The sequence below is a fragment of the Netta rufina genome (assembly GCF_964035555.1).
Source record: "Netta rufina genome assembly, chromosome: 3".
Taxonomy (NCBI): domain Eukaryota; kingdom Metazoa; phylum Chordata; class Aves; order Anseriformes; family Anatidae; genus Netta; species Netta rufina.
In genome coordinates this window covers 38,902,511-38,929,663 of record NC_140125.1, presented here as the reverse complement: position 1 = coordinate 38,929,663, position 27,153 = coordinate 38,902,511, and the positions used below count along the sequence as shown (strand labels likewise).

At 43.8% G+C, this 27,153-nt stretch overlaps 1 protein-coding gene across 1 annotated transcript; it reads left to right on the top strand.

Annotated features, from left to right (window-relative positions):
- Positions 1-27,153, top strand: SOCS5 (suppressor of cytokine signaling 5). Its single transcript, XM_084285086.1, has 3 exons — positions 1-83; positions 21,251-21,343; positions 23,752-27,153. The coding sequence occupies exon 3, from the start codon at positions 23,764-23,766 to the stop codon at positions 25,372-25,374; it is 1,611 nt and encodes a 536-aa protein (XP_084141212.1). The 5' UTR covers positions 1-83; positions 21,251-21,343; positions 23,752-23,763; the 3' UTR covers positions 25,375-27,153.

Genomic DNA, 27,153 nt, shown 5'->3' with positions numbered 1-27,153 from the left:
GGGGCCCGGCCCGGCGGAGCGCACGGCGCGCGCCCAGCGGCTGCGGGACATGGCGGGGGCACGGCGCGGGGCTCAGCACCGCGGTACGTGGGGACGGGGCGGGGATCGGGGGTCGGGGGTCGGGGTGGCCGCCCCGGGGAGCTGCCGCTGCTGGGAGCCGGCGGGGGGCGCAGCGCGGGGCGGTGCTGCGGGGAACGGCCCCGTGGTGCTGGTGGTGCTGGTGCTGTGGCTCGGTGCTTGCAGGGAATCGCAGCCGCCCGGTCAGGGCATGCATGCGGGTGGGCAGCACGCAGGAGTTACGCTCCCTCTGCCCTGAAGGCATCCAGGATGTTTCTCTTGTCTTTTTTTTTTTTCTGCTCTTCTAAAGCTCGCTGGAGTTTGATGAGGTTGTCCCTGCGGTTGTAACCCGGGGTTTTAGGCGGTGTGTGCACGGCCAAATCGTCCCACGGGGCACCCCTCGCCCTGGCCGTGCCGTGTCAGCCCTGTGGTGAAAAATGCAGTGCTTCTCCACCAGAGCTCACCCCCTTATTATGGTCTGTGTGGCTCCCTTTGCTTTGGTAAACGCACAGCTTTCCCCTCATAAATTACAACAACTCCAGGGTTATTCTTGGTGGTGGTGCTGTGGTATATTCCTACAAGAAGTAGGAATTCCTACAAGAAAGTGTTTTTTTAGGGTAAACGTAGTCCAAGGGAGCTGTTTGCATGGGGGTGACGTGAATGGAAAGGGCTACCTGAGGTTGCGTTGTTGCAACCTTACTTAAAACTGAATTTGCACAGAAAAAGGCTGGCTCTCGTAGTAATTGACCTGTCTCCTCCAGAAGGCAGCGAGCTAAGCATGTGCGTTGGATGTCAAGTTGAGAGGGAAAATCCCGAGAGTTTCCTTGTGGCTTTAAACTGTTGTGCAGGAGGCTGCAGGCTGCGTTATCACGGCCATCCGAATATTCACATGCGTCGGGTCCATCTGGGTGTTCTGTTTCAGATAAGAGTTCTTAATCATAAAATCTTTTGTGTGGTTATTTTGCTTAAACTTCAGTCTCTTAGAGGCGAGCAATTGCATTTCAGGGTGCTTTATTTATAATCTTATTAATATCGTATTAGGTAGGGCCCAGTTGGTGGACCCTTTAGCGTGGACTTGTTTAGAGAATCGGTGTCGTAATGTGGCTTCCTAGAAATGCTTTTGTTTTTGTTAAGGAATTACAGACTGAGGGTGTGATTCCTACCTTCCTTTCACGTAAACCCTTCAGCGAGGGATGCTGCTCCAAGATCACTCTTACCAAAGAACCTTTTTAGTCCCTTTCCTCCCCGCAAAGTGTGTTTGTGCATGGCTGAGGCAGCATCCAGAGGAATCTGGAGGCTGGCTCACGTCTCGCATCGCCCAGGTTTGTGCCGTTAGAGGCCTCCTGCTGAAGCTGTTGGGCTGTGCTCGGCCTGGGTATAACCCCGTTACCTTATCAGACGCAGACTTTGGAGGTTGCGGTCGTGAGATACTGGCAGGAGGTAAGTAGCCACAGTGAACTGCTGAAAGGAGGCAGGTCTCCAAGTTAATAGCTGCTAATCCGTTTGGTTATTAACCTGCAAGCTAGGATGCTCAGGTGGACTTGATGTTAAAGCAAGAGCCTTAGCAGTGGGGTCTGGGTAAGGACAGATTCTCTCTGCTCTTTCTGTACATGAATAACTACGGCAGAATGAATTAAATATCTTTTTAGGATGTGTTCTGAGTCAGTCTGAAGCAAACTGTAAAAAAAGAGTAAACAGGATGAGTTTGAGACCTGGTGGATTGAGCTGCTGAGATCTGTGCTGATTTTCCAGTTTGCCTAAATGTCTCGTGTCTACCCCAGTTTCAGAATTGCGTTAGCAATTAGTACAGTGAACTAGTAAATTCGGACAGCTGGGAGCATGCAGTAGCTTGACATGACTTCATCTGTATGAGAGCCCTGGAAAAATGGCTGCTTTAGTCCTTGGGGGAATAGCTAGAATTTTTCTTCTCTTACCCTGGTAATGGTGGCAGGTACATCGAAGAAAGAGAGAGCAGATGGAAGGGATTAGGAATCAACTGTGTTCAATTACAAATTAAAAAAAAAAAATCTTTGCAACATGTGAAACCTGTCACTCTGTGACAAGGTTCTTGATAGATGGCTGTTCATCGTGTTAGATGTGGCAGGTCACGTTTCCCTGGTGGACAAATAATCCCAGGTGGTATGATGTGCATTTTTCTGGCCTCATTCACGGTGTTTGAAGCTAAGCAAGGGATGTATTTTAGTCTCATCAAAGGACAGTGATGATTTTTGTTACTAGTTGTAAACCACCTCGTCCTGTGACAGCATGTTGCTAAATAGCTTGGTTTTCAGTAGAGACAAGATTCAGACAACTCTGTGCAACTTCCATGCAGCAGGTATATAATTCTTAAGGCTTAGTTAAAGTGGTGGCTTCATTTATTGCTACAGATAGCAAAAACAAACCTAAAAACTCAAAGGGGTACCTCTTTCTTTCCTAAACTATGCATGTCTGACCTGCTGGAACGAGGGAAAGACCTTCAGATGCTAGGGTTTCACCATGAACTCCTAAAATACTGATTCCTGGATCAGGCTGGATAGTGAGCTACTCCTTGAGTAGCTGTCAAAATAGCTCCTGTACTTGCCTCTGTTTCCCCAGGAGCTTTCTAGTGCCTTCAGCCTGAAGGGGAAGTTAGCACTTAGCATTTATGCTGTGGTATTTGTGCCCCGAGGCTTCACCAAGGCCACGGTGCCGGGTCGGGCTGGGCGCTATCTGGGTGTGCTGCGCCTCTCCTCCATGCAGCTGTGCCCTGCGCCGTGTGGTGGTGCCTGCAAGCTCCTCAAGGTGCCTGCCTCGGTCAGAAAAAGGCTCCCATCGATGGTGTTGGGATCCCAGGGATTTATCAGCTTCCCTGATGATGCTAACCTGTGCTTGGCACCAAGATGCAGTCGCTCCGTGCTATTCAAAGTGCCCCAAAACGGTGTGTTTTTCTGTGGTTTAGCTGTTGGGCAGCTTATTTTAATCTTTGAGCTATATCTAGTTTAAAAATTGTATTTAAAGTTTAGCAAATGTATGCTATACCTTCTGGAGCCCTTATACTTTGTCAGCTCTATAAATTAACTCTGACACACTGAATATTTTTCACCAGCTAACGTAGCTGTTAGTTAAGTTAAATAAAGGAGAAAAGCCCACATGCTCTCTCCATGCATACAGCTGGACATCTCTCTTAAATTTTTCAACAAAAATGAAATTTTGATTGCTTTTTAAAGCTTCATGAATACACTAATTGGTGAATCATCTAATGTGCAGTTTAGTTTCAGGAAATATGTAATGGCTCACTAACTTCACGGTTACAAGATTATGCAGACCTTCTGAAAATCTCAGTAAGAAAATGTGTGCAGTGGTGGTGGCGGCTGATATTTTTGGCTGTGAGCGAGGTTGGCTAAAACTCAGTGTAGTTCTGCATCGTCTGCACTAGTTTAGATGGTAGAAAGCCCTTTGAAGAATTATCTGGAAGGAAAAAAGGGTAATCTTACAGGTTTATCTGCTTGTGGGGCCTTAGCCAGGTTTTGTTAGAGATTCGCAGTGAGGAACTTCTCCTGGATCTGTACCTAGTCCTGGATAACGTGGTAGCTTGTGAAACCTTGTTGCACTTTGGCACAGCTGTGGTTGGTGAGCTCTTCAGCCTTCGCGTTGGACAGCTGCAAGAGGCTCAAAGCCTGTCTGAAAGGCTGGGGCAAGGAGGGCAGATGGAGGCTGCCCGGAGAGGTAGCGCTTCTCGAGGGCGCTGGAGCATCTTCTGCGCACAGCCAGATGAGGTGCGTTCATATAGTCATATGGACTATATGGTTAGCACATAGTCAGGTAACTATAGCATATGGTTAGCACATAGTCAGGTAACACCCTGATGTGTTACCCCCCGAGGTGCTCGAACCGACAGCCTTCTCACACGAAAGCTTGGGTCTCCGCAGGAGGCGCTGAGGAATCGAGCGCTTCAGCGAGCTGCTTCCTTCCTCTGCTGCGCCAAGAGGAAAGGTAAATTTGTGCTGCCTCAGGTTTCTTTGGTAGTTTTACTAACGCACGCTCTCATCTGTCCAAGATGCCTGAAACACTCTTAGCGTGTTGTTGTAGTGCAGGACCAGGCGTTGCAAGCCCTGATTTCACACGGGAGGAAGCTCTTGCTGTGCTGGGAAGTGCTTCACAAGTTTGTTTCTGAAAAGCGCGTGATGAAAACGAAAAGCGTACCTACAGAGGTGGAATTTAAAAGGTCGCGTAAAAAATGTAAGTACCTTGGGAGCCATATAGAATAGGTTTCCTGCAGTGCTAAATCAGATGACGATTTTTGTTCCTGCTCAGCAGGGTTCTGGTAGTAATTCGTCGGTCGGTGTGGTACCCGCTGAAATCCTTCGGGCCTCAGCACTGGAGGCCGGCCTGTCCTGTTAGCCCTGCATGTGAGGGACGCCGGGGCCGGGCACATGGCACCTTTTAAGCTTCTCTCAGCCAAAGGAACCCCACAAGGGCTGTGGCTGAAAGAATTAGTCTCTGTGGAGACTACAGTAAAACTGCTGGGGATCATCTCCTACAACATTTGTCCTTCAGCAGCAGAGATGTAGGGCGCAGAGGCCGCCTGCGCTGGTTTGAGGTGATTTTTGTTGTGAAACTTGGCCAGCTAGGGATGACAGTGTTCATTAGGGCAGACCTGCGAGTCCCCTGCTTCTGGCAAAGAGCTTCAGCACCAGACCTCCCTCGCCAAGACTCCTCCAGCTTTTGGCGTGTCGAACCCTATCTGCTTTTCTATCTGCGCACCCTCCCCGCCTCCCCTGGGGCCTTGGTTTTGCCGCGGGGCCTGCGAGGCAGTTTGATTTATGGACTGACTTGCTCATGGAAAAAGTACCCTGCTGCTGAGCTTTGTTTTTGGAGAGCTTTTAAATTTGACTGGCCTCTGTGGAGAAGGAAGTATTTTAATTGTTCCAGTTGTGCAGTCAGAGGGCTCTCGTGGATGAAGCGGCCGAGCAGGAGGCTGCAGGCTGGAGCTGAGGCTTTGGCCGGTAGCTTCGGGTGAGCTCTTAATGCTGCCTGGTCACTGTCCTGTTAGCTTAGTTCCTTAATTTTCACCGCTCTGATGGGGAATGGTGAATTACATACATCTTTTTAACATGTTAAGCCTCACTTGGATGGGAGAGGAATTCAATTAAATACACAAATAGCATCTAAAATTGGTGTGCAGTTTAATTACTTCAGATGTGCTGCATAAGTAGTGAAAAAAAGGCAATTTTGTCAAGACATATTTTTCATTTAAAATGTGCTCAGGAAGTCAAAATCTGTTGTGCCTTACAGTAGTCCTCACTTCTGTTTCATTGGTTTTACTGCTCGGAAGGGGAAGGTGTTCATTGTATTTTAAAGCCACCAAACAGTTTCTCCATTTTTTTTATTCAGCTGGTCCGTTTACCCTGTGTAGGCAGGATGGCTGGGAGGAAGCTGTGATCAGGAGAGTGATGCTGCTGCCGCCACCCTCTTCCCGCTGCCAGGCTGTCCCTGTGAGTTCTCACCAGTCACTTCTACCCATTGGGCCACCTGATGCTCCTTAAAGCTTTAGCAGCAAGCATGAGCTCCTCTAATTTTTGCTCTATTTTTATTTATTTATTTTAATTGCAAGCCAAGGCCTTAACACTGATTGCAATAGTTCTAGGTAGATTTGGATATAAAATGGATTTTAAACTAAAGGATCAGGTCAGCACTGTCTTTAAAAGTGTACATGGCGTATCTGCTGAAGCTCCTCCTAATTACCGTCCTTACGGTCTGGATGCTACGTTTAGCAAGGCAAGGAGTTTGACAGCAGGACCTCTGGTTCTTACGGATGTGAGACAAATTACATATCATAATTTAGACTGATGATTAGATTAAAAATACTGTTAATATTGTCTTGGAGAATTTTAAGGTAATACCTCATGGTTTGAAAGGATGTAGAGCTTAGTGATATGGTTTAGTGGAGGACTTGCTAGTGTTAGGTCAGAGGTTGGACTCGATAATCTTGAGGTCTCTTCCAACCTAGAAATTCCGTGATTCTGTGATGTCAGGGATGTGACAGAAACATTTTACCAGCTCTTGTGTTTCTTGCTGGGCACGTGTTGGCCTGGTAAGTCTGTTTGTTAGTGCTTGCTGCTGTTGTTAGTTCATGGCATGGCTTGGCTGTCAACAAACCCCTGTCTTGAGTAAAAGCTGCCTTACATCTCTAGAAACCGTCTGGGGTTATAACGTTGTGCTTGTTGGTTTCTGTTGATGTTTTAGCCATCTCGAGAATGTTTGAAGTAGGCTTTTGGAGAAAATCTGAATTTACTTTGGAAATCTAACGTAGTGTGCATTGCTAAAATTGGGTAGAAGTAGACTTTCTGATTCAGTCTGGCTTGGGGATGGAAAATAAATTTGTGTGCGTGTGTATATATATTGTTAGAGATATATATCATATTATTGTTCTTTATAATAAATATAATCTGGCACTTAGTCTTCCAGTATGACAATTTCAAAGTAATTCATGTCTTTTGGTCTTCTGTGGTGTTCTCATGATTCAATTAACACTTTCTAAAGTTCCTTACTTACATCTACAAGGCGGTGTATATCCCACAGGTATTTTTATGTCCATTGAATTGTACTCTAGCAACTCTATTTGTTTGAATAAGCACAAGGATTCTTTGGGCTTGGCCTGATCTACTGTTTCTCTTTTCTGAAAGTAAAAGGAGGATCTGGGAATCTCAGCATTGTAAAAGTGCTGACATGGCTGTGCTGTCAGCAGGGAGAAGACTGCTTTGCCTCGTGAGTCTGGATTGACCAGTGTCAGTTCTCCTCTGCAGATGGTTTGGGTCTGTTGGGCTCTCGAATTTCGTGGGGTCTGGAGCATCTGCTTAGAGGATTTGAGCGTTGTGGTCAGTAGGACTGTCAGGCCTACATGCATGTGATGAGGTGGTTTTGTTCCCTCAAATTCCTTTGGGTGTGAAGCAACGGTTAAAGAATTTTTAGTATTTTGATCAGGAGTGTGACTAAAATTCAAAACAACCAAGTAATTGCACTCACCTGCCGCTCAAAGTTGGTTATGCAGATGAACGATGAGCACTGCAATGAGAGCAAGTTTTTTCTTTGGGCCTTGCTGCTTTGGCAGAACAGATACGGACTGCTTGGAGCCACGAGCAGAATAAGCAAGAGGTTAGGGGCCTTGAGGTCCACGCTGGTACAATAGTTTGTCTGAAAAAGTTGTCACCTTGTATTTTAAATGAATGTTTGGACATGGTATGGCATGTAGTTTTGGAGAAAGCATTTTTTTCTACTGTCAGCTGTGAAAAGGTAAGGAATTCAGGCAAAACTGTCTTTCTGTTGGTTAAATTTGTCTCTGGGGCTAGGTCTGGAAGCTAGTTTCTAAAGGCTACGTGTGTAGCCCAAAAGCCTGAAGTCTCCCTGGTTTTGTGCTTTGTTTGGTTCGTCCATCCCCAGATCTGTTGATCACTGTTGTACTTTTTTCTTTTCTGGTGAGAGCTGTTTTTTATTTTATTGTGACTAGTTTTAATCGTGGCTCTAAGAATGGAAAAATTTCTTCTTGACTCTCTGCATTTAACTGATATTGGGAAATCTTCGCTGGTAGTGAGCTCCAGAGGAACTTTACAGCCCTGTTTTCAACAATACAGCTGGCTTATTTGGGGAGAAAATACATTCTTGCTGAGTGTCACAGATGACACCAGATAAGCTGGTGATTTGCTGTTGTACCTCTTCTGTATATGGTTTGTAAGAAATAAATGCCTTTGGTCTTAGTCCTGGAAGTTCTTGCTTATAGGCTCCAAAGTTATGGTATGGGATCACATTTTGTTTCACTTATGCAAATAATTGCCTTGTTTGTCGGGGTAGCAGTAGAAACAAAGAAGCAAAAGATCCACGTAGCCTGTGAATTAATTCTAGGATGTTTTTAAAACTTCAGTCAAACAGGGGAGATGAATCAATTTTGCACCAGGCTCAGCTAATTGTCTTAATGCTCGCGAAGTTAACGTGGCATACCAACAGTATATCTGTGCATAGTTCAGGACTATGTCACCCCTGTGTTTGCTTTAAAGCCTGTAATAAGTGGAAAGAATCTCGATTTGCCAGTTTCATAATTGACAGAGGCAGGTATAATTTCACACGAGTTTCTTAATGGGACATCTGCGATGACATTTTCTGTTTTCCCAGGAAATACAGGCACTAAAATTTTTATTTTTTTTCTCAGAATCCCAGATAACAGCAAGTAAGTGAACCTGAAAATTGTGGAGAAAAGATGGTTATGACGTAAGGAGTTAACATGCTGTTCAGCTGTATCTCACAATTTGTTCACTTCTACGAAATTTCAGAAAATTATATTCCATGTTGTGCTCTATCTGACAAATGTTTGATGCAGCAAAGATCTAAAACGAAGTAGTTTTGCCCTTGCTGTGCAGTACGAACCCAGAAAGAGGTTACTTGTGGTCAGGGTACACGTTCAGTTTTTTCCTGTAAACTCCCTGCTCCTATCTCATTTTGTGAGATCTCACAAATGTTGGGCTTAGTTCGTTCTGTTACTCACAGACTTGCTTTTCTTGGTGCTGTGAAGTTATAGCTTTAATGCCAAAAAATCTACTTTGCAATTTAATTTTGGCTGACTTGATGAGGGTCAGTAATTATAGTTACTGCTTCCAGCAAGTTGAGTTTTTCCAGCAGTCTTTCTATGAAGAATGTGGCTGTGGATTAATGGAACAAAAAATTGAGTCAAAACCTGTTTTTTTCTGCCAAAGTCGAACATAAGAGTAGGTGCTAGTAAGGCTTTCAAAACTGTTACCTAGTTAATTTGCAGATCTACGGTGAGCTGGTGCTCCAGGAAGTGTAAAACTGATTTAATTTAGTGAGAAAGTTATTAGGGTACAGCTCTGTTTTTTAAAACAAAACTCACAGCAATTTCGTGGAAGTTTTTAAACTCTTTGAGACCGATCGCTGTTGAAGCACTTTCAGAGCTTGCTGCCTCTGTGCTTCCTGCCAAGAGCGAGGCTGTCATCTGGAAAGCATGGGACTCTGTCTTTTTTCAAGCTCTTCTGAACTGGGAGAGGACGGTAGGTTGGGGATTGTTGGTGTCAGAATATGCTGCCGACACAGGTCACTCACCAAACAGGATTCCTCCTGTTCTGCCGTGGTAATTCACACACGGGGCTGAGCATCGCGGAGGGGCTGAGCAGGCAGCATCCTGACCGCTGAGCAGTGTACAAAAATACCCAGCTGGTGCCTGGCCTGGAGGATCCTTATTTCATGCAGTTTTGTTAATCTCGGTGAGATTTCCTAGTGCTCAGTGCTCGCTCGTTACAAAACACTTGGTACTGGTGTAAGGAATGATGTGGAGGGACCCTCACGGGTCCCTTACAGCAGGGATTATAGGGGGGTTACAGATGTTTAATGGAAGTGATTGTACCTCAGAGTCTGAGGCTTGGGGAAACTTTGGTGTGATCCCTTAGAGGTTATTGCTAACAGATAAATCTGTTAAAAGAAGGCTCTGATCCCAAACAACCAAGCCTGTATCCCCAGGAACGATTTTCCAGGCTAAGGTGTGTTGTGAATGGTTTACGAACCTCTCCCAGGAGGTACTTAGGGATAAATCCCTGGCTCAGAGGGCTCATACCCGAATCCTGGGACGAGTAGCTGGGCGTGGGTAGTTAAATGTAATCTCTCGCTGCCTCTATGCAGGAGCCAGCCCTGGGGGTCAAATAAATGCGTGCAGAAGACTGCTCATCAAATGGGTTTGCAAAAAACAGCAAAACCAGCAAACCAGCCCGCCGATATTTGGAGGAGGGTCTGACCGTGGACCAGATGTAGCTATATTCAGCAGTATCCCAGTTTAGGCTGGCTGCAAGTAGTGCTCTTCTCTCTTTCCATCATATTTCAGCTGGCTGAAATTGTCCTTAAGTGGAAGGTCGAGCAGTGGTATGTGAGGTAAGCAGGCAGGGGCCGCGGCTGGTCCTGTCTTCATTTCGGTGTGAAGCTCAGCGGGATGCCCAGCACTGCCTGGCAGAGGGGCAGGAGAGTGAAGAAGAAGCTCTGAGTGAAGAAGGAGAGTGAAGAACCTCTTTGGGCATTGCCTTTTCTTGCTGCTGCATCGGGGGTTAGTGTCACCGGATCGTTTGTCCCTATAAGCAGACAACCAGTGGAGCGTTCAGAGGGGAAGATGACTGCTTTCTGTGTGTCTGCTGGATCGTCCCGTTGTGCCTGACCGAGCCCGACGCTGGTGGTTACAGGTAAAGGAAGGTAACGCTGGCTGGGGCAGCCGTGGCTCTGCATGGCTGACGTGCTTGGTTTCGTGGCACAGCTGTGATCTCCCGCAGCACAGCGTGTTGCTAGGTGAGCGAGAACGGGAGCTCCTACGTGAGTCATCGGTCCCACCGGTGTGCTTCCTCCAGCTCCCGTTTCCATAGATAATAGGAAGCCTTGGACAGTTTTTTTTTTTAAGAGGTGCTGCGTTCAGTTGTTTATAACGTTGCTGAGCTGTAATCTTTTGGACTGAAACGCCTGATGCCTTTTCTTTGCCTTGGGTTTAAGTTTGTTTAAAGCGTTCAGCCAAAATTCTTCGTCTGTTTTCAGAAACCGAAGGAGAATAATTGTGCCTTTTTTATGGCGATCTCTTTGAAATATCGTAGCGCACCTCTGAACTGGAACATGTACTTGAAATTTGTCAGCGGGTAACCTCTGGCAGAGAGGTAATGTTTTAATTTTATATGAAAATCTGCCAAAACTGAGCCAATTCTCCTTTTGAAAATTTTTGCTCTGGACATGCCAGCGTTTCTCTGCGGAATTCCTCGGAGGCTGCCTGCAGTCTGCGTGCTCAGCAGGATTTGCCTTTCAAGTGCCCCTCTGGACCTCAGCGAGCTGTGCGGAGCCTGGGAGCCAGAGCTGTAAGGAAGGAGCGGGTCCCCCAAGTTCAGTGAGGGGTGGGGATGCGGTAATGCCACAAAGCAGGGAGGAAAATCTCCTTGGGACAGACCTGGCATGCGGCAGCTCCGGAATCAGGCCTCGTCTCTCCTCCTTTTTTCTCTCGTCAGCTGCCCAGGACCTGCAGACCCCAGCTGGTGCCCTACAGCGATGGTTTCATCCAGCGTGGGGCACGGATCCCAGCATGTGGTGCAGCTGAGCATGGCAAGGATGTTGCTCCTCTTGCTGATGAGCATCTGGGGCTCGTAGCGAGTGCGCTCAATCACTTCCTAAGACTGGGGTGAACACATTTGGTCGGTACTGGTTGCTGACAGTCATCCGAAAAAGCTCTGTCCTGATTCATTACAGATCTTACAGATCCCAGATAAAATCTGGGAAGGCTACTGAGACGATGAACCTAAAGGTTTTTTCCTTCAGAGATTTCAAATTGGACCACGTTTGGCTGTACTTCTGCAAGGATGTCAGAAGATACTCCTCACAGAGTCCATGCTTACTAAATTTAAAACGTGAGGAGGTGGGTTTTTTTGTTTTTGTTTTTAAATGGGTGAAATGTAACTTTTTGGGACATTTTTTCCTGGAATAGCTTCAGCTTTGAGAGGCTATTTTTGGTAGCTGCCCACGCTGAAAAATTCAGACCAAATGGGTAAGCTGTGGTAAGCCTGTGAACATGGTCTGATAATAGGAAGCAGTAGGTGACAGTGGTTTAAAAATAAAGAAGGCCGAATTTCAAAGACGTATCCCTCTTGTTGGAAAAAAGGCTGTAAGCCCACTGAGGAGGCTGAATTCCTCCGGTGCTTTTGAGGTGGCTGGCTCATCCTTTAAGATGGCATTGCTTGTGGATAACGTATAGGATAAAGTAGCTTTTTTTTTTTTTCAGTTCTTCAGACCCTTGAACTTTAATGGCCTGGGAGGAGTTCAAGCTGTGGCTAATCACAGGCCTTCCAGGAAAACTTCTTCCTTTTCCTCCGCTAATGAGGAGGGATAATTTGGCAGTTGTCATTCTTGTGATCACCCTGCTTGCTTTCCACCAGGATTTCCTGGCCCCTCTGCGATGGTGGCTAAATGTAGAAACTGTCACATGTTTTCTCACTGTATCGTTAGGAGATTTGTGTTTTCTAATTCAAGAACCAAATTCCTCTCGTCGTGGAGGACGCTTAAGGAGCGTAGCTTCCTGAAATAATTTATTGAACAGGTTTTGCTTGTTTTCTTGGAAAAGCTTATGCAGGGTGTTTGGTGTTTTAAGTAACATTGAGCTGCCCTTTTGCAAAAACAAAGAGGAGAAATAGTTTTGTATTTAATGGTAAGAGTTGCATGGCTCTTGGATCCTGTAAAATGTACAGTATTTTGTTAGGGAAGTCTTAGTTTTTAAGGCTTCACGTTATCTTTTTGTTACACAGTTGTAGCTTTGATTGCAGCTTTTGACATATAGCTTTTGATTGTAGCTTTGATTGTAGCTTTTGACATGCGGGGCGGTAGTTTATCTTCTCAACTCGGTGTGGTGAAATAGCGTCACTCACGTTGTGGTTTTTTGTTGTTTGGCTTTTGGCAATGCTTGCTCTGTCAAGTTCATCATCTGGGAATCACTGTTTGGTTTAGGTTTGCTCGGTTTTATGCGGTGCTGCAAGCTTTCTGCATGAAATGCTTGCTCTTAAATCATTCATACAAGTGAATCTCTGCTTTTATAAGCCTGATTAAGGGGAAAAAAGGTTAAATTTTATTATTCTTGTGCAGTTGGTAGGGCTGTTGCAAAGATTCACTTTCCTAATCTGTTCCTTTGCATCTTGGAGTTCCTGCAGCCTCTAACTTAACACTTACCCTTATCAGCCCTGAGACCATAGATCCTTGTTCACCTCCCAATACCGAATGAGCTGTTAAATGTGGTGGGGATTGGACTGGCATTGCAGGTTAGCGAGTTGGCCTTTTGCAGCTAAGCATCTCTTACGGATTAATGGAAGGGCACAGCAGTGAGCCAGTGGGTTCCTGGCCTATGACTAGGTCTTGGAGCAACAGCATGAGCGATCCTCAGTGAAAACTCCAGGCAACTTTAGGATTAGATAGATGACATCAAAAAGTAGAGCACTTCCATCTTATCTTCAGAAGAAGGTAGGAGCTAATCAAACACACACATACCACTTTCTTAGAAAGCTCTCACCGTGCGGGAAGAGATGGCATGCTCAGTTAACATGCGCCCGTGCTTCTTTGCCAGAATACATGCTTTATTCACATCGTTCTGATGTAACTGATTGTGTTATGTAAGGTCAAGGAGAAAGGCATAGCCACACCTTGACAAGAGTTATCACCTCTTTGTCATCTTGTTATGACAAATCCAGCTGCTTAAAGATAACCTAGTAACATAATATTTAAGTTAATGCTGCAGTTCCAATGGATTGATGCTTTTAAGAGAGACCTCGGTTTTTTACCAGTGACTGCTCAGCCTCTGATGCGTACTCTGTGCATAGTGATAGCCTTATGTTTTGGCAACAGCAGGAATTAGGTTTTCTGCTTGAAGCTTTTATGGTGCACCCTGATATTTGGCCATACTCGTGCTTTGAATTGTGAGCATCCAGTGCCTGTTCTGCATGGCACAAGAAGAGAGTATAACATTCTCATTTATTTTTTTTTTTAATTTAATGACACAGAAGTCGTCTTACTCTTGAGTGCAAACTCATTAAAGTTGTCTTTGTGTAAAGGCCCAGATCACAAAAGGAGAGCAAGCACTGCAAAGAGCTGGATTCTTTGCTTTGCTGTCACTGAGAAACGTTTTGTTGCTGTTAGAGCAGTAGCTTGAAACTTAGTGGTTTGTGATCTCCTTGCATTGAGCCTTTTTCTTTTAAAGATTGCTAAAGGATCTTTTAATTACCACTCTTTCACATCACTATCACTTAAAGGAATAATGCTTTTATAGGTCAATTAAAAACAAAGGGGCTTGCTCCCTGGCTGTTAGGGTGAGTTTGTCCTAGTGGCACCCGTGTTTCATGGCCATCAAGAGATTCTACTACAACCTCTTGTTTTCACCAACTGCAGAATTCTGCAGTAACACTTTTTGACTGAAACGTCTTTCATACAAAGACTACATCCAATTACTGGCACTTCCAAATCTCTAGTTAGTTAGGTTATGGAAATATTCACCCTACTGTACATGGTTGGAATTCTTGACTAGCTAAAGTAAAACTATTCAAATGTGAAACCAAAGCACTTAAATTAGTTCTGACTTCAAATATTTACACTTAAAATATCTTGAGCAAATAATGAAAATCTTTGGTGTTCATGCAATGTATGTATAGGTCATGTATACATGCACTTATGTATGTGTATATATAATTAGATACTTGTTGGGTCAGTAATGTAAAACTCTGGTAAAGCTAACTGATACATTTTTTCCCTTATTTGTAAGAAAAATCTCTTAAACTCAGGGGCTGAACCTGTAAGGATAATGCTTCAACTTTTTTTTTTTTTTATGCTTAAACTATAAAAACGTGAAAATATTAAGGGCAGCATTCAGTGAATTAGAAGCTTTCTGCAAATCACAATATCATACGTGATGAAAATCAAAGCGTGTTCAAAGTGTCTTTCCGCACGTCTGGAGGTCCCGCTTGAAGTTGTTCACGCAGTCTGCTTTCAGCTAGCATCCAGAATGCTTGGTTTTTAAACTTTTTTCCTCCTTAAAGATGCACTACAATTTGCTTTGTGCTGAGAACTGCCATCGCACATGCTTCATATGTCCATTCTTCTGGCGTCTGAGCCTGTAATTTCAAAGTTGTCATAATACACTTCAGCTGGCTCTCGTTGGCGATTGAAAACCTTAATTTCAGCTCCGTGCCAATGTCGTGCTAGTGTTGGTGTTGCAGTTGCTGTGCCGCGGCGAGGTGGGGTGGGCACAGTTCCCCGTACCCAGCCGCAAAGCAGGGGCTCCTTTCAGCTCCGTTCAGCCGGCGGCTTGCAGGGAGCGTGGTTCTGATAGCTCTGGCTGGCTGTGGCCTAGGATGAAGTTGCCTGGGGATCAAAGTGAACGCATGAAACAGGCTAGAGCTGCTGGCAGCCTTCCAGCCACTGCTCTTCCTTTGCAGGGTTTGTATTCTTTTACCTTCCCCTGCCCGGCCTGGGGAGCCAGGTGCTTGCTGCCAATTAGTCTTGTCAAGACAGCCCAGAGCTTCTCCTGACAAGCCTGACTGCTGACAGCAGCTGTGGGGTAGTCCTGAGCAGGATTTTAACTCCTAGCTTGCCACGTGTCTGCAGGTTAAAGCCACAGGTTTCCTTCTGCGCTTACCCAGACACGCTTCTATGTTATGAAAGCATGCTTTATATGGGAACTGATGGGAGAGAACTGGTGACGCAAGGATTTACTCCTGAACTTCTCCCCCAGGAGAAGGCAGGGTGGGAGCTGGATCATTTTGAAGGTCACTTTGCAGATTGTGGATGCTATCAGAGCTGCCCATCCTTGGCCACCTTTCCGCTTGACGCACGGCGCGGCTGTGGCTAGATAAGAGACCGGCCTGGTCCAGTGCTTCCCTCCTCCTTGCTGGAAATTTAATTTCTTCAGTATCACAGTGGCACAATGGACCGACTTACTGGCTCTGTGTTAATACAGCTGTACCATAAATTGCAGCTAAATTTTCGTATTTCTTAAACCCATCAAGCCATTCATGCTGCTGCCTTTGCAGCTCATTTTTAGCCATAGATCTCTCCTGAGTTTTCTTGTTGTCTTTTACACCTGCATGTGACCTTGCTACTATCTAGTGCTTTGTTCCATTAATGTTGGCAGTGAACAAAAAATACAGATGCTACCCGTAAAGCCTCGGTGGGTATGGGCTTCTTGCAGCACAAATGGCAAACTTATGAACTGAACAACTCATCGTGAGAGAGGTGTTTTATTTTTTAAGTGCATGTAGCAGAATTCAGTTTTCAGTATAACACTGACTTTTGTCTTAGGAAATAGGCCCTGATTTCTCAAGAATTGCAAAGCCATCACTCTCTTCACTTACGTTTGCAGAAACCTTTGAACTTTTTGGTCCATTTCACTCAAATTTGAAAAGAGGGCAGTGTTCCTAATAAGCCTTCCAAATTACACGAATATCAATACTGTTTTTCCTACATAGTCACCGTTGTAGGTGCATCACTAGAGAAAGACAAATCAAACTTTTAAATCAATTTGTGATGCAGCAGCCAGCTAGTTACTATTAGGCAGTATGGTCTTTTACAGGGTCAGCTAGAAAGGGAACATGGGAAGCAGCTGGGTGCATGAAGAGCTGCATAAAGGAGATGGTTATTGGGGGGGTGGTAAAGGTACTGTGACGAGAGACATTAGGCAGGCTGCTGGGGTCTTGAAAAATGTAGGACATTGAGAGGAATAAGAAATAAGACTGAAAGAGTATAAATGGACCCCAGAACAGAGGAGCTATCTGCAAGATGGCTGATTTGCAATGAAAATGCTCTATTTACAAAATACCTTAACTTGGCAGTTTCTACTGAGCTAGTCAGGGATGTGTGCTGTGAGACTGACCCATCTTTTCAACTTCGCTTCCCATTTCCTTGGCTTTAGAGAGGCACAGCTATTAAGATAGGCTTTTCCTCAACTCGTAATGCCCTGGAATTACATACAAATAAGCATCAGATGATGACTGATACCAGTTTGAGACCTGTTTGTGTTTTAGAACTTGACAGAGGAGAGCATGCTTTGTTAGCATTCATAAAAGTGGGAACAAATTTTGCCCTGCTGGGGAAGAGGTCCGTAACCTTTTCTAAGAAAGCTCCTAATGGCTTTTGCAGGGGTCATCAGAGGGCTGCCGTGCTTAGCTTGAACACCGCCTGGAACAATTCTGCCCACGTTTTGAAAACAAACCACCAATTATACATACGTGTGTGTGTGTTCAGGAATACTTCTACGTAGCAGTAGAGAAAGCATTATTTCAGTGAGTCACCTGGAGTTCCCTTCTCTAGCAGATACCTTCCTTTACCAACTTAATGCTTTTTCCATTTCTTTTACAACTGATAAGGTGACATTATGCTGTTTCCTACTTACGGTGCGTGGAGGTCATTTAAAGGAAACTGTTTCCTTTTAATGTTGCTCGTTTGGATTTTTGTTATGGTGAGTGGCCATCAGGTTACTGCCTAAGTGATTTGAGGGTGTCTTTACTTGGAGCCGTGGGTATTCTCAGTAGATGAGTGCAGCATTACTTCTTCCTTAACACCTGAAGCTTCTGCTTGCAGTGCCTAGTTCTGTGATCCTCATATAATTACTTTGCTCATCAGAGTTGTATTATTATCTGCTAGGCTTGTATAAGTACAGGAAAAAGTACTTCGGAAACAAGCCTCTGTCTATTTTGGTGCAGTGTTGTTCACATGCTGTTCTTCCATTCATGCTTTTCTCTTTTAGGAATTTTGGATCTCATGAAGAGAAGGGAAGTGGATGGCAGCTGTACAGTGTTTTATAATCTAACACGTGAACACATGCAGTCCTGACACTGTCTTTCTGAACCCCAAAGCCTAACAAGGGGATACAAGGACTTATCCCTCCCACCATTGAAAAAATCTCAAAGCAGGATTTCTGAACTGAAGTTACCACGTGTGTAGCTGCTTGGAAAGAAAGTGGCAGAACATCAGCTATGCAAGCTGAGAGTGCTTTTTGCTCATTGTGAACCTGCACCAAGGAGGGGGAGGATATTACTGCTTACTTTCAGGTTGAAACAATGGCAAATACCATAATTTTTCTTTCACTTGACACTGCCAAGTTAAGTCCTTGAAACTTGTAGCTTTCAGTGTGCTTTAGCGGGCTGCAGAGTGTTTTGTGTTCCAAATAAACCTGGTCAGTGGCTGAACTTTCAACCTGAGTGTTCAGAGAAGTCGCTCAAATACAGTCCTCATCTTTGCAACCAGGGCCCCATGTCTGATGAAGATACAGACGTCAGGTGAAACTTCTTTTCAAAGTACCCATCTCATCTGTTAATAGCGGGGGCAGAATGGACCAGAGCAGCTGTGGAAGGAAGCAGACTTGCCCTGGCTGTTACTTCCCCTCTCCTCATCCGCACCTCCCTTGCATTAACACGAATGTTTATAAAGAAGTCAAAAAAAAATAATAAAAAAATGGCATCAATGATTGAGACTTTTCTGATAATTAGTTTTAGTCTAGATCAGTTCCTTGAGCTGGCTGACTGAGCAGCCGCACGGTGTACAGACCATGTCCTGTACCGGCACGTGTGGCTAGGAGGGGGCTGCTGCCATTTCTTCTGGTTGCAATGCTGCCTTGGTGTGGTGTTGGAATTGTAGTGTGATATCCTTTACCTTTTTGGGCGTAGTGGCTGTCTCTGGTCGGGGAATTTGGACCTTCAGATCATTCTCCCTACACCACTGCGCTTTGAACTAACCAGAGCCTGCAGCTAACTTATTCCTTCTTTTTTTAAGAAACATTTCTAGGATTTCAGCAGCAATTCATTATTTCTGAAATGTGCATTGGAAGGGAGGAAATTGCTTTGTGATCCTTAGCATTGCCTTTTCTCCCTTCCTCAAGTGGGTTCCTTCAGAGGGTAGGAGCTGGCCAGCCCTCCTCAGTTTTTGGCCGAGTAAGGCTGGGGAGTGCTGCTGTGAGCAGCCCTGTCCCTGCGGCTGGGGGAGCACAGCCCATAGCAGGTGCTGGGCAGTATGAGAATAGGGCACTAACCACCTCAGCAAGCGTGCCATGGTGCAGGAGGGCAACGTCTTCTTTAATGGGGTCTCTCATCCTTGTGGGGTGAATTTTGACTCGTAGGAGTTGTCTGTCTCCGTTCTCTTCCAATGTTTTATGTTCTTGTTGTCTTTCAATGTGTTGAAACTGTTATAAGGTGAAAATAGCAAACCAGAGAATTTGGTAGGCTCTTGTTTTTGAAATAAGCACCTTTTTAAGGTGTCCTACATCACATTGTGTTATGACTTCTGTGAAGATGGTACATTTTCAGGAGTTATTTTGAATGTAACTTACTGTATCATCTATTTTTCAAATGAAGTAACGCTGTGAGATTGAGACAAGCACATTGCCTCTAGGACACAGCCCAGCTGGCACGCGGAGTGGCCCCAGCTCTAGCTGGATGCTGCGACACTTCTGGGAAGAACAGCCCGAGTTTTCACTGTAACCTGTTGGTATGAGGCGCTTAAGTGCTATTAAACTAATGGCTTGCCTACCTTTTTTTAGTTTCATCATTTATCCACCCAAAATAGTTGGATATGGTGCTCCTACAAACTTCCTGGCTTTCGATGCGTCTCTGAACTGGTTGCAAGAGGGGATATAGTGTCACTGCATCTGTAATCCCTTCTGAGTGCTTACTACCTGTTATTTTTAAGATAACTTATGCCAATTTAAGGGAGACAATTTATTTTTAGTTGGAAGGGGATTGTTTTGGAAATGTTAGTATAACTTTTTCTGAGAAAATTTACCAAGTGATGAATTCACTTTGTGGATTTTGATGGGATTAAGTTTATTTTTTGTTCAGGCTAAAATAACCTTTTCCAAAGATAACTTTCTCAGGCAGTGCTCCTTTGGAAGACCAGGATGGCTTTAGGGCCAGTTCAGAAATAATTTGTATTTTGTCGACCTCAGCGCTGCCACAAGAAACCCGTGAAACCGCGAGTCTGTTGCGTGTTGATTTAAACCAGTTTGAAATTACTAGATGGAATACCAAATACCTTAAGAATGACTCAAGTTGCATTCTAACACATGATTGAGAGGTTTAACCGAGACAGTCACCCAAATTCAGGAAGCTGTTTTCCATTAGCAAAGGATGGCTCCTGAAGCAACCAGTGCCTCGCGCAGGCAGCGCCTGGAGCAGGCCGCTCCGGCTGGCACCGAGCGATGGCAGCGGCACAAGGGCTTAAACTAGGAACCGTACGTACAGCATGAAACTTCAAGATCAGCCTCCCTGTACTTTTAAGGTTTTTAACGAGTTAAGAGGTCAGTGTGCGTCCCCCCGTGCCACGGGTGCTCAGTAAAATGGCTTTGCTTGGAATGTGGGTATGTCCTGCTAGGCCTGGCTGATGCCACGGTTTAGCTAAGGCTTTGCTGAGAGCTGTACGGCCCGTATTGTAGGGCTTTACTTCTGTTTGCTCTTTCAAGGCCTTGCTCTGAATCAGCTCTACTAGTTCGTAGTGGCTGAGCTATTGTAGACTTGCTGGAAAAATACATGGGGTGGGAGGGGAATGTGTATGAACTTCATTGTTGCGAAAAGAACTTCACCTTTGGCTTAATCTTAGTTTTGTACTTGTAACTCTGCTCTCTGGAAAGCTTATTTTTATGGATTTTTTTTTTTTTTGACAGTATTCACCAGCCTCATTTCAAAAGCGTTTAATCAATCTTAGTGCTTCCATAGGTGAATGGAAGCTAATAATGTTTGGTACTGTTCTGACATTACTCTGAAGTTTCTGCTGAGGAGCGTTAACTTCTGATATCCATGTAGTAACGATCAAGCCTGTAGTTTTTATTTCAGTAAATATGTCATGTTCAAGTATGCTAATACTTAAATGCAGAATGGAGAGAAAAATAACTCATCAGTGTGTTAACTCTTCCTGCTGTCCTAGGCTTGGTTCCGGTGTGCAGAAGCAAACCATTTTCTCTGTCCTGTTCCTGCTAGACTTGACAGTGGCATGAGCATACTGTGCTAAAATCCCCTAATGCCTCTTGGATTTCTGAAAAACAATGCGATCATTATTTTAGGGAAGCACTGACCTACTCTTTTACTAAAGAACTTGCCTTGCATTCCACGTACTTTCCCCTTTTTAGAATCACGGTTCGTATTCCTCTTGCTTCACAATCACGTAACATCCTTGTGGCAAGTATAGCAGTTGCTTACCTGGAAAAGTAATATTAGAAAAGTGTATTTTTAGCTGCCTTTTGATGTGATGTAGCAGCTGGAAACAAGGAGGGGAGGCAGTACGTGGGGATCTGACAGCACTGCCAGCCACAACATGGGAACCACTGCTTTGGACTTGAAACCAAAATGTGGGGAAACCATTTTTACAGGCTGGAGTGTGCCCAGTGCGTCTGGCACTGCAGTGATCCAGGTGTTGTGACTTTGCTTTTATTTCTTAAGCTTTGTTTGAGGGTCCTCCCCAGGCTTCTATCTGACAAACGTGGTTAATGGATGAAAAAAGTTCTGTGAAGCCTTTTATTGGCACTTGTATACTTATTTATGCTTTATTGTAAGCAGGCAGTTCGTGCACACATGGAAGGCATAATTAGTGAAATGTCCCTTTAATACATCGACAGATTGTAAGTATCAAATTGAGAAGTTACTCAAACAACTAACAAAAATACCGTTTTTTCTTTTTGTAGTAATCATGTCCACAACTGAGAGAAGGCATCTAGCAAGTTCATGTTGAGGTATTTTCTCAAGTCAAGACACAGCAGTGGCTCATGCTTTTCTGGGTAAGAATGCTCTTGACTATGACAAAGTAATTGACCTTTTAAATTTAACTTTCAAAAAATAGTTTGTTAAGCCAATATGGTTGGGATTTTGTGGATGGATGGATTTTATTTTATTTTTTTGAGTTTTTGTTTGTTTTGGGAAGTTGTGGGCACGTATAAAGGACTTCCAACCCATCCAATAGCCTGAAGGCATTTTAGACTAATAGTGCGGAGGAAGAGCAATAGTGAGCAATAGTGAATAATGTATGACTGGTCAGAAGAGCAATTCTGAGTCATTGTCACAAACATATGTATAGTTCCTAGCCTTCTTTCCCAAGGGAAGGGAGATTATATATTGTCTCTTCATTTTCGCTTCCCAAAACTTTAAAATTTGTTGGCTGGCTTCAGCTGAATTATGACAACGGGTTAGTAGGTGTCACAAAGATAAATTTATATATCTTGGTGGCTTGAAAGAAGAAGAAATGGAGAATGTGAGAGAAAAGTGGGTAGAACTTAACCTTATATATACGGTGTTGACAGGCAGACACATCAAACGTATGCTGCTTCTGCATAAGTGTGGATAATCTGAGAGACTCCACAAGCAGCTCTGATTATTGTGATGGCATGATAGGTGCTTGTGTAGTTTCTACAAATCTGTACATGGTCTGGTGTAATTAGTTCTGCTGCTCTTAAAACTCCTCCAGTCTTCCAGCTTGGTCCAGACCACTCCAGAAAAAAATAATGTAGCAGTTTGTTAAATTAGGAAGATGTTCCTCACTCATGTGCTTACACACTTTCACTTTTAACATATGCACAGAACTCTGTAGAGTCTGCTACATGTAAGACTTCCTGTCTTAGCTAGTTTTTCTCTATCTAAAAGTTACTTGAAAAAGTGTCTTCCTTCTTAACAGCCGCTTGGGTTTTATTCAGATTATCATCAGCACTGTGTTCTAGGTAACTTGTACCAGCAATCTACAGAGGCTGTTAACATCTGTTTGTTTTTTTTTTTTTTTCTCCTTCCGTCCACCTCCCTGAGTCCACACTAAGTTTTGAAGGTTTTATTTTATGTAATTAGATGTAGATACCTAGCTTACTGGTTTTGCTGAAGTATTTGAGGAAGGAATGGGGGAAAAATCTTTTCTATTCCCATAGCAGTTAGGAAGAATTTCAAGTCATCTGTTTGTAATTCTCATGTAAGCCATACCTCTGACTTATCCTCAGTGCCAGTGGATTCTGCTACAGTCATAGGCTTACAGCTGTGCTTCTATCTTAAGGGGCTTCTAGACTGGATTGCTAGACTATTGCTTCCTCGTCTGTCATCCATGTTATTTCACAAGACCCAGTGGGTTTGATCTCTGTTTTAGATTCTTGTCTAGCTGGAGGGGGGAGGTAAAAAACAAACAAACAAACAAAAAAAAACAAACAAAAAACAGCAGTAACAGAGGAATGTTACTTCAAAATAATACATGTATATATCCATACAAGGGAGCAGTTTCCATTAAGAGTTAAATATGATGACATGTTTTAGTTCTTTTAAGTTCAGCACTTCTCTCAGAACTTAATTAGATCTAATTTAGTTTGGCATCGCCTGACTTCTCAGTACAGAATTAACCTGTTTCTGTGTCCTAGGGCAGTCCTGTGATTTTGGCAGTCCTGTTCCAGTTATCAGACTATGTTTCTGAAGAAGCAGTTGCAGAACACACACTGCTAATGTGTTTATCTCTTTACTGTATCTCCATGATTCACTATCGCTGTTTTTGCTGCAGAGCTGCTTTCTTTTTAAGTGCTCTTACTAAAGATTGAAGAGTTTCTTGTGCTCTTTCATGACTTGAGTAATAAAGCCAGATGTTTTTTAGATGTATGTATGCATAGATGTCTGTCTGGCTGTTACTAATGTATTAGAGGCTTTATAATTCTAAAGTTTTGCTGATACTTTATTGCTTACTTTTTTTGTGTGTGAATGCTGAACACTCCAAATTTCAATTTTTGTGCAATTTCATCTTGTCTTTTGTAACTGTTCTCATAGCTAGGAGTCACCAAAATTGTTCTTTGTCAGGATTTGTTTTATTACTACCTACTGGAAGCTTATCAGGCAGTCATATGTTAAATGTGACACCTAAAATGAAGAATTTGAGATCGTATTTCCTGTCTGTCAAGTGCAATTATGCAGCTCCACCTAAATTTTTAATCATCTGATGAAAGTACAGAGGGGGCTGTAAATCAAATGTTTGTAATTTCCAAAACATTTTCTTCTAGGTAATTTTTCTGAGTCTCAGAACGGTGTGATGCCTGCCAGTGCTATGTATTTGTGCAAGTGTGAGGGCACTTCAGCTGTAGTGTGTTCAGTCTGTAACTTAATCGATAACTGAAGGTGTGCTCTCATTTTTCAAACAGTTCTATTACAATATTTTTTCTTCTTTTGAATTTAGATAACATAATCCATGGATAAAGTGGGAAAGATGTGGAACAATTTCAAATACAGGTGCCAGAATCTCTTCAGTCATGAAGGTGGAAGCCAAAGTGAAAATGTGGTTGTGAACGCCAGTAGTTGCTCATCTGCTAAAGACAAAGCTATCCAGATAACTGGTGTGGCCCAACAGCAACCCAGCAGCCCTTTGAGAGAAAACATTGCTTTGCAACTAGGTTTAAGTCCTTCCAAGAATTCGGCAAGGCGGAACCAAAACTGTGTCACAGAAATTCCTCAGATTGTTGAAATAAGCATTGAGAAAGAGAACGACTCATGTATCACCACGGGAGCGAGGCTTGCTCGCAGGGACTCTTACTCTCGGCATGCTCCTTGGGGTGGGAAGAAGAAACATTCCTGCTCTACCAAAACCCAGAGCTCCTTGGATACGGAAAAGAGATTTGGTAGAACGCGAAGTGGTTTGCAGAGGCGGGAGAGAAGGTATGGGGTGAGTTCTGTCCATGATATGGATGCAGTATCGAACAGGACAGTAGGCAGCCGTTCCCTGCGACAGCGTCTCCAGGATACTGTTGGGCTGTGCTTTCCCATGAGAACTTACAGCAAGCAGTCCAAACCTCTCTTCTCTAACAAAAGAAAGATCCACCTCTCTGAACTGATGCTTGAGAAATGCCCTTTTCCTGCAGGCTCCGATCTGGCTCAGAAGTGGCACCTGATCAAACAGCACACAGCTCCGGTGAGTCCACACTCAACCTTTTTTGATACGTTTGATCCTTCCTTGGTCTCCACGGAAGACGAAGAAGACCGGCTGCGGGAGAGACGCAGGCTCAGTATCGAAGAAGGGGTGGATCCCCCTCCCAATGCCCAAATACACACTTTTGAAGCTACAGCACAGGTTAATCCATTGTATAAACTGGGACCAAAGCTAGCCCCTGGTATGACTGAGCTGACCGGGGACAAAAATCTAACCCCTCCAGGAAACTGCGACTCTGAGGAGGACACGACAACGCTCTGCCTGCAGTCACGCAGGCAGAAGCAGCGTCAGATGTCTGGAGAGAGCCACGGCCACATCAGCAGGCAGGGGGCTTGGAAGGTGCACACTCAGATCGACTACATCCATTGCCTTGTGCCAGACTTGCTGCAGATCACAGGTAACCCCTGCTACTGGGGCGTGATGGACCGCTACGAGGCAGAAGCACTTCTGGAGGGTAAACCCGAAGGCACTTTTTTGCTCAGGGATTCTGCGCAAGAGGACTACCTCTTCTCTGTGAGCTTCCGTCGCTATAACCGATCGCTACACGCACGCATTGAGCAGTGGAATCACAACTTCAGTTTTGATGCCCACGACCCCTGTGTGTTTCACTCCTCCACTGTCACAGGGCTTCTGGAACACTACAAAGACCCTAGCTCTTGCATGTTCTTTGAACCGTTGCTTACCGTGTCCCTGAACAGGACCTTCCCCTTTAGTCTGCAGTATATCTGCCGGGCAGTAATCTGCAGGTGCACTACGTACGATGGAATCGATGACCTTCCTCTACCTTCAATGTTGCAGGACTTTCTAAAGGAGTATCACTATAAGCAAAAAGTCAGGGTGCGATGGCTGGAGCGGGAACCTATAAAAGCAAAGTAAACGGAAATCAGAATCCCCAATAAGCTTACAGAATATGCTTTCTTGTGTGTTACAGTTTAACTGCAGCGAACGCACCAACAACGTCTAGCTTTTTTGCAATATCCTATTTAAGCTGAGTGTTAGTATCCTGTCAGATGCTGCCTGCTGTTAATCAAACTAAGTTGTGATGCCTCTTGGAAACAATAAGCAGACACAATTCTGCACGTTTTTCATTAAGGCCTAATGAAAATATTTTTGCTAATTCCTGAATATTTTGTTTTTATAGCTGTAGTAATTGGATGAAGAAACTATGAGGCATTTTCCGTGGGGCATTCATGTGATGCTAATAAAGAAAGACTTTATTGGAGGAGCATTTTTGCTAATATTTGAAGTATTTTTTTAAAATACCTTCTTGAAAACTTTTCACTTCTCAAAGTACTAATTTAGCTCGCGGATAATTTTGCAGATAGTAGTGAATAAGAGTATTTTCTTTTAATCAAGAGCAGTTCACTAGAAGCAGGGATGGCCTGCAGTCCATTAAGAGTTAACGGCCTTTTGATGCTAGCAGATGAATCATGCTTTTCTCAGTGTATAGGGTTTCCTAATCGTTAAGACTTGAATATGCCTGCTCAGTACTGTAATTCTATTTTAAACACTTGGAGATTTAAGTGGCATTGTTAGCAAAAGTAATGCTGTCTTGGACAGTTAAATACCTTCCAGCGTGAATTATTGATTCGGTGGCAGGGCACAGAGTTAGATTACTGCCATGAAACAACAGTTCGTGTGTTTTTCTAAAGCAGAATTTGGTGGCCTGACCACTCGTCATTTACAATGGAAGGTAATAGTGAAGAGAAGCAATGTTTTTTATTTAAAGTGTCTGATATTTTTATGGAGAAAATTACGAGTGGTTGAATTATTATAATCAGAATACAAAATCTGACATATCTGAAATAAATGTCAGGTTTCAAAGGTACTGTTACACTTTATTTGTAAATATCTTTCCATTTGCGCTTTTTTAAATGTTTTAAAGTAATATGCACTGATAATAGTTTCAACAGATTACTTGGAAACAAAATTCTAAGTTCTGTTTGCTTATTTAATTGGAGATGGAACTTAAAATAGTTCCGTCTTAGACATTTTTGCACTAAAATTTTGTTGGAATGCCCTGTCCCGTTTCATGTTTTGTACCAATTACGAGTGCTCCCTAGTTTCTTTACCAGCTGCTACAGTACGTTATTACTTACTTCTCTATGGCAGTGACCTGTGCGAGGTAGGGAACATCTTGGCTGCAAGTACAATAAACGTTATTCTTGTATGCTACACTAACCCTTCTATTGATGTATTTTTCTGCTTGCTGTGCCTTGTTCTGGCTTTTTGTGCTAATAAAGTACAGTATGTTCAGTGTTATACTTGTATATCTGCTCTGTTTTTATATATTCACGTAACCTGTAGCAGTTAACTGAGTTTTTAATAGGCTTTTCTTAGTCCTTAGTGTAGGTAATATTGGCCAGCACGCCATGCTCCTGCCTGGGTTTTGTTACGTTGCTTATCAGAAACCCGACGGTGTACACCATTGAATGTTTCTGTAGTCACGGCGAAATAATGAACTTGTCCGCAGGCATAGAGCATTTTAAAGTTTTTTGTAAAGGATAAATGTTAAGCAAAAAAAATATTCTAAAACATTATTGATCCCCTGTAATGGTTGCTGAATGTGTTTTAGCTTGTTATATAGCTAACTGCTAAGCTTAATATTTTGATACTCCCCACTGAGCAAGGAATGGTTATTCCTCTAAATTGACA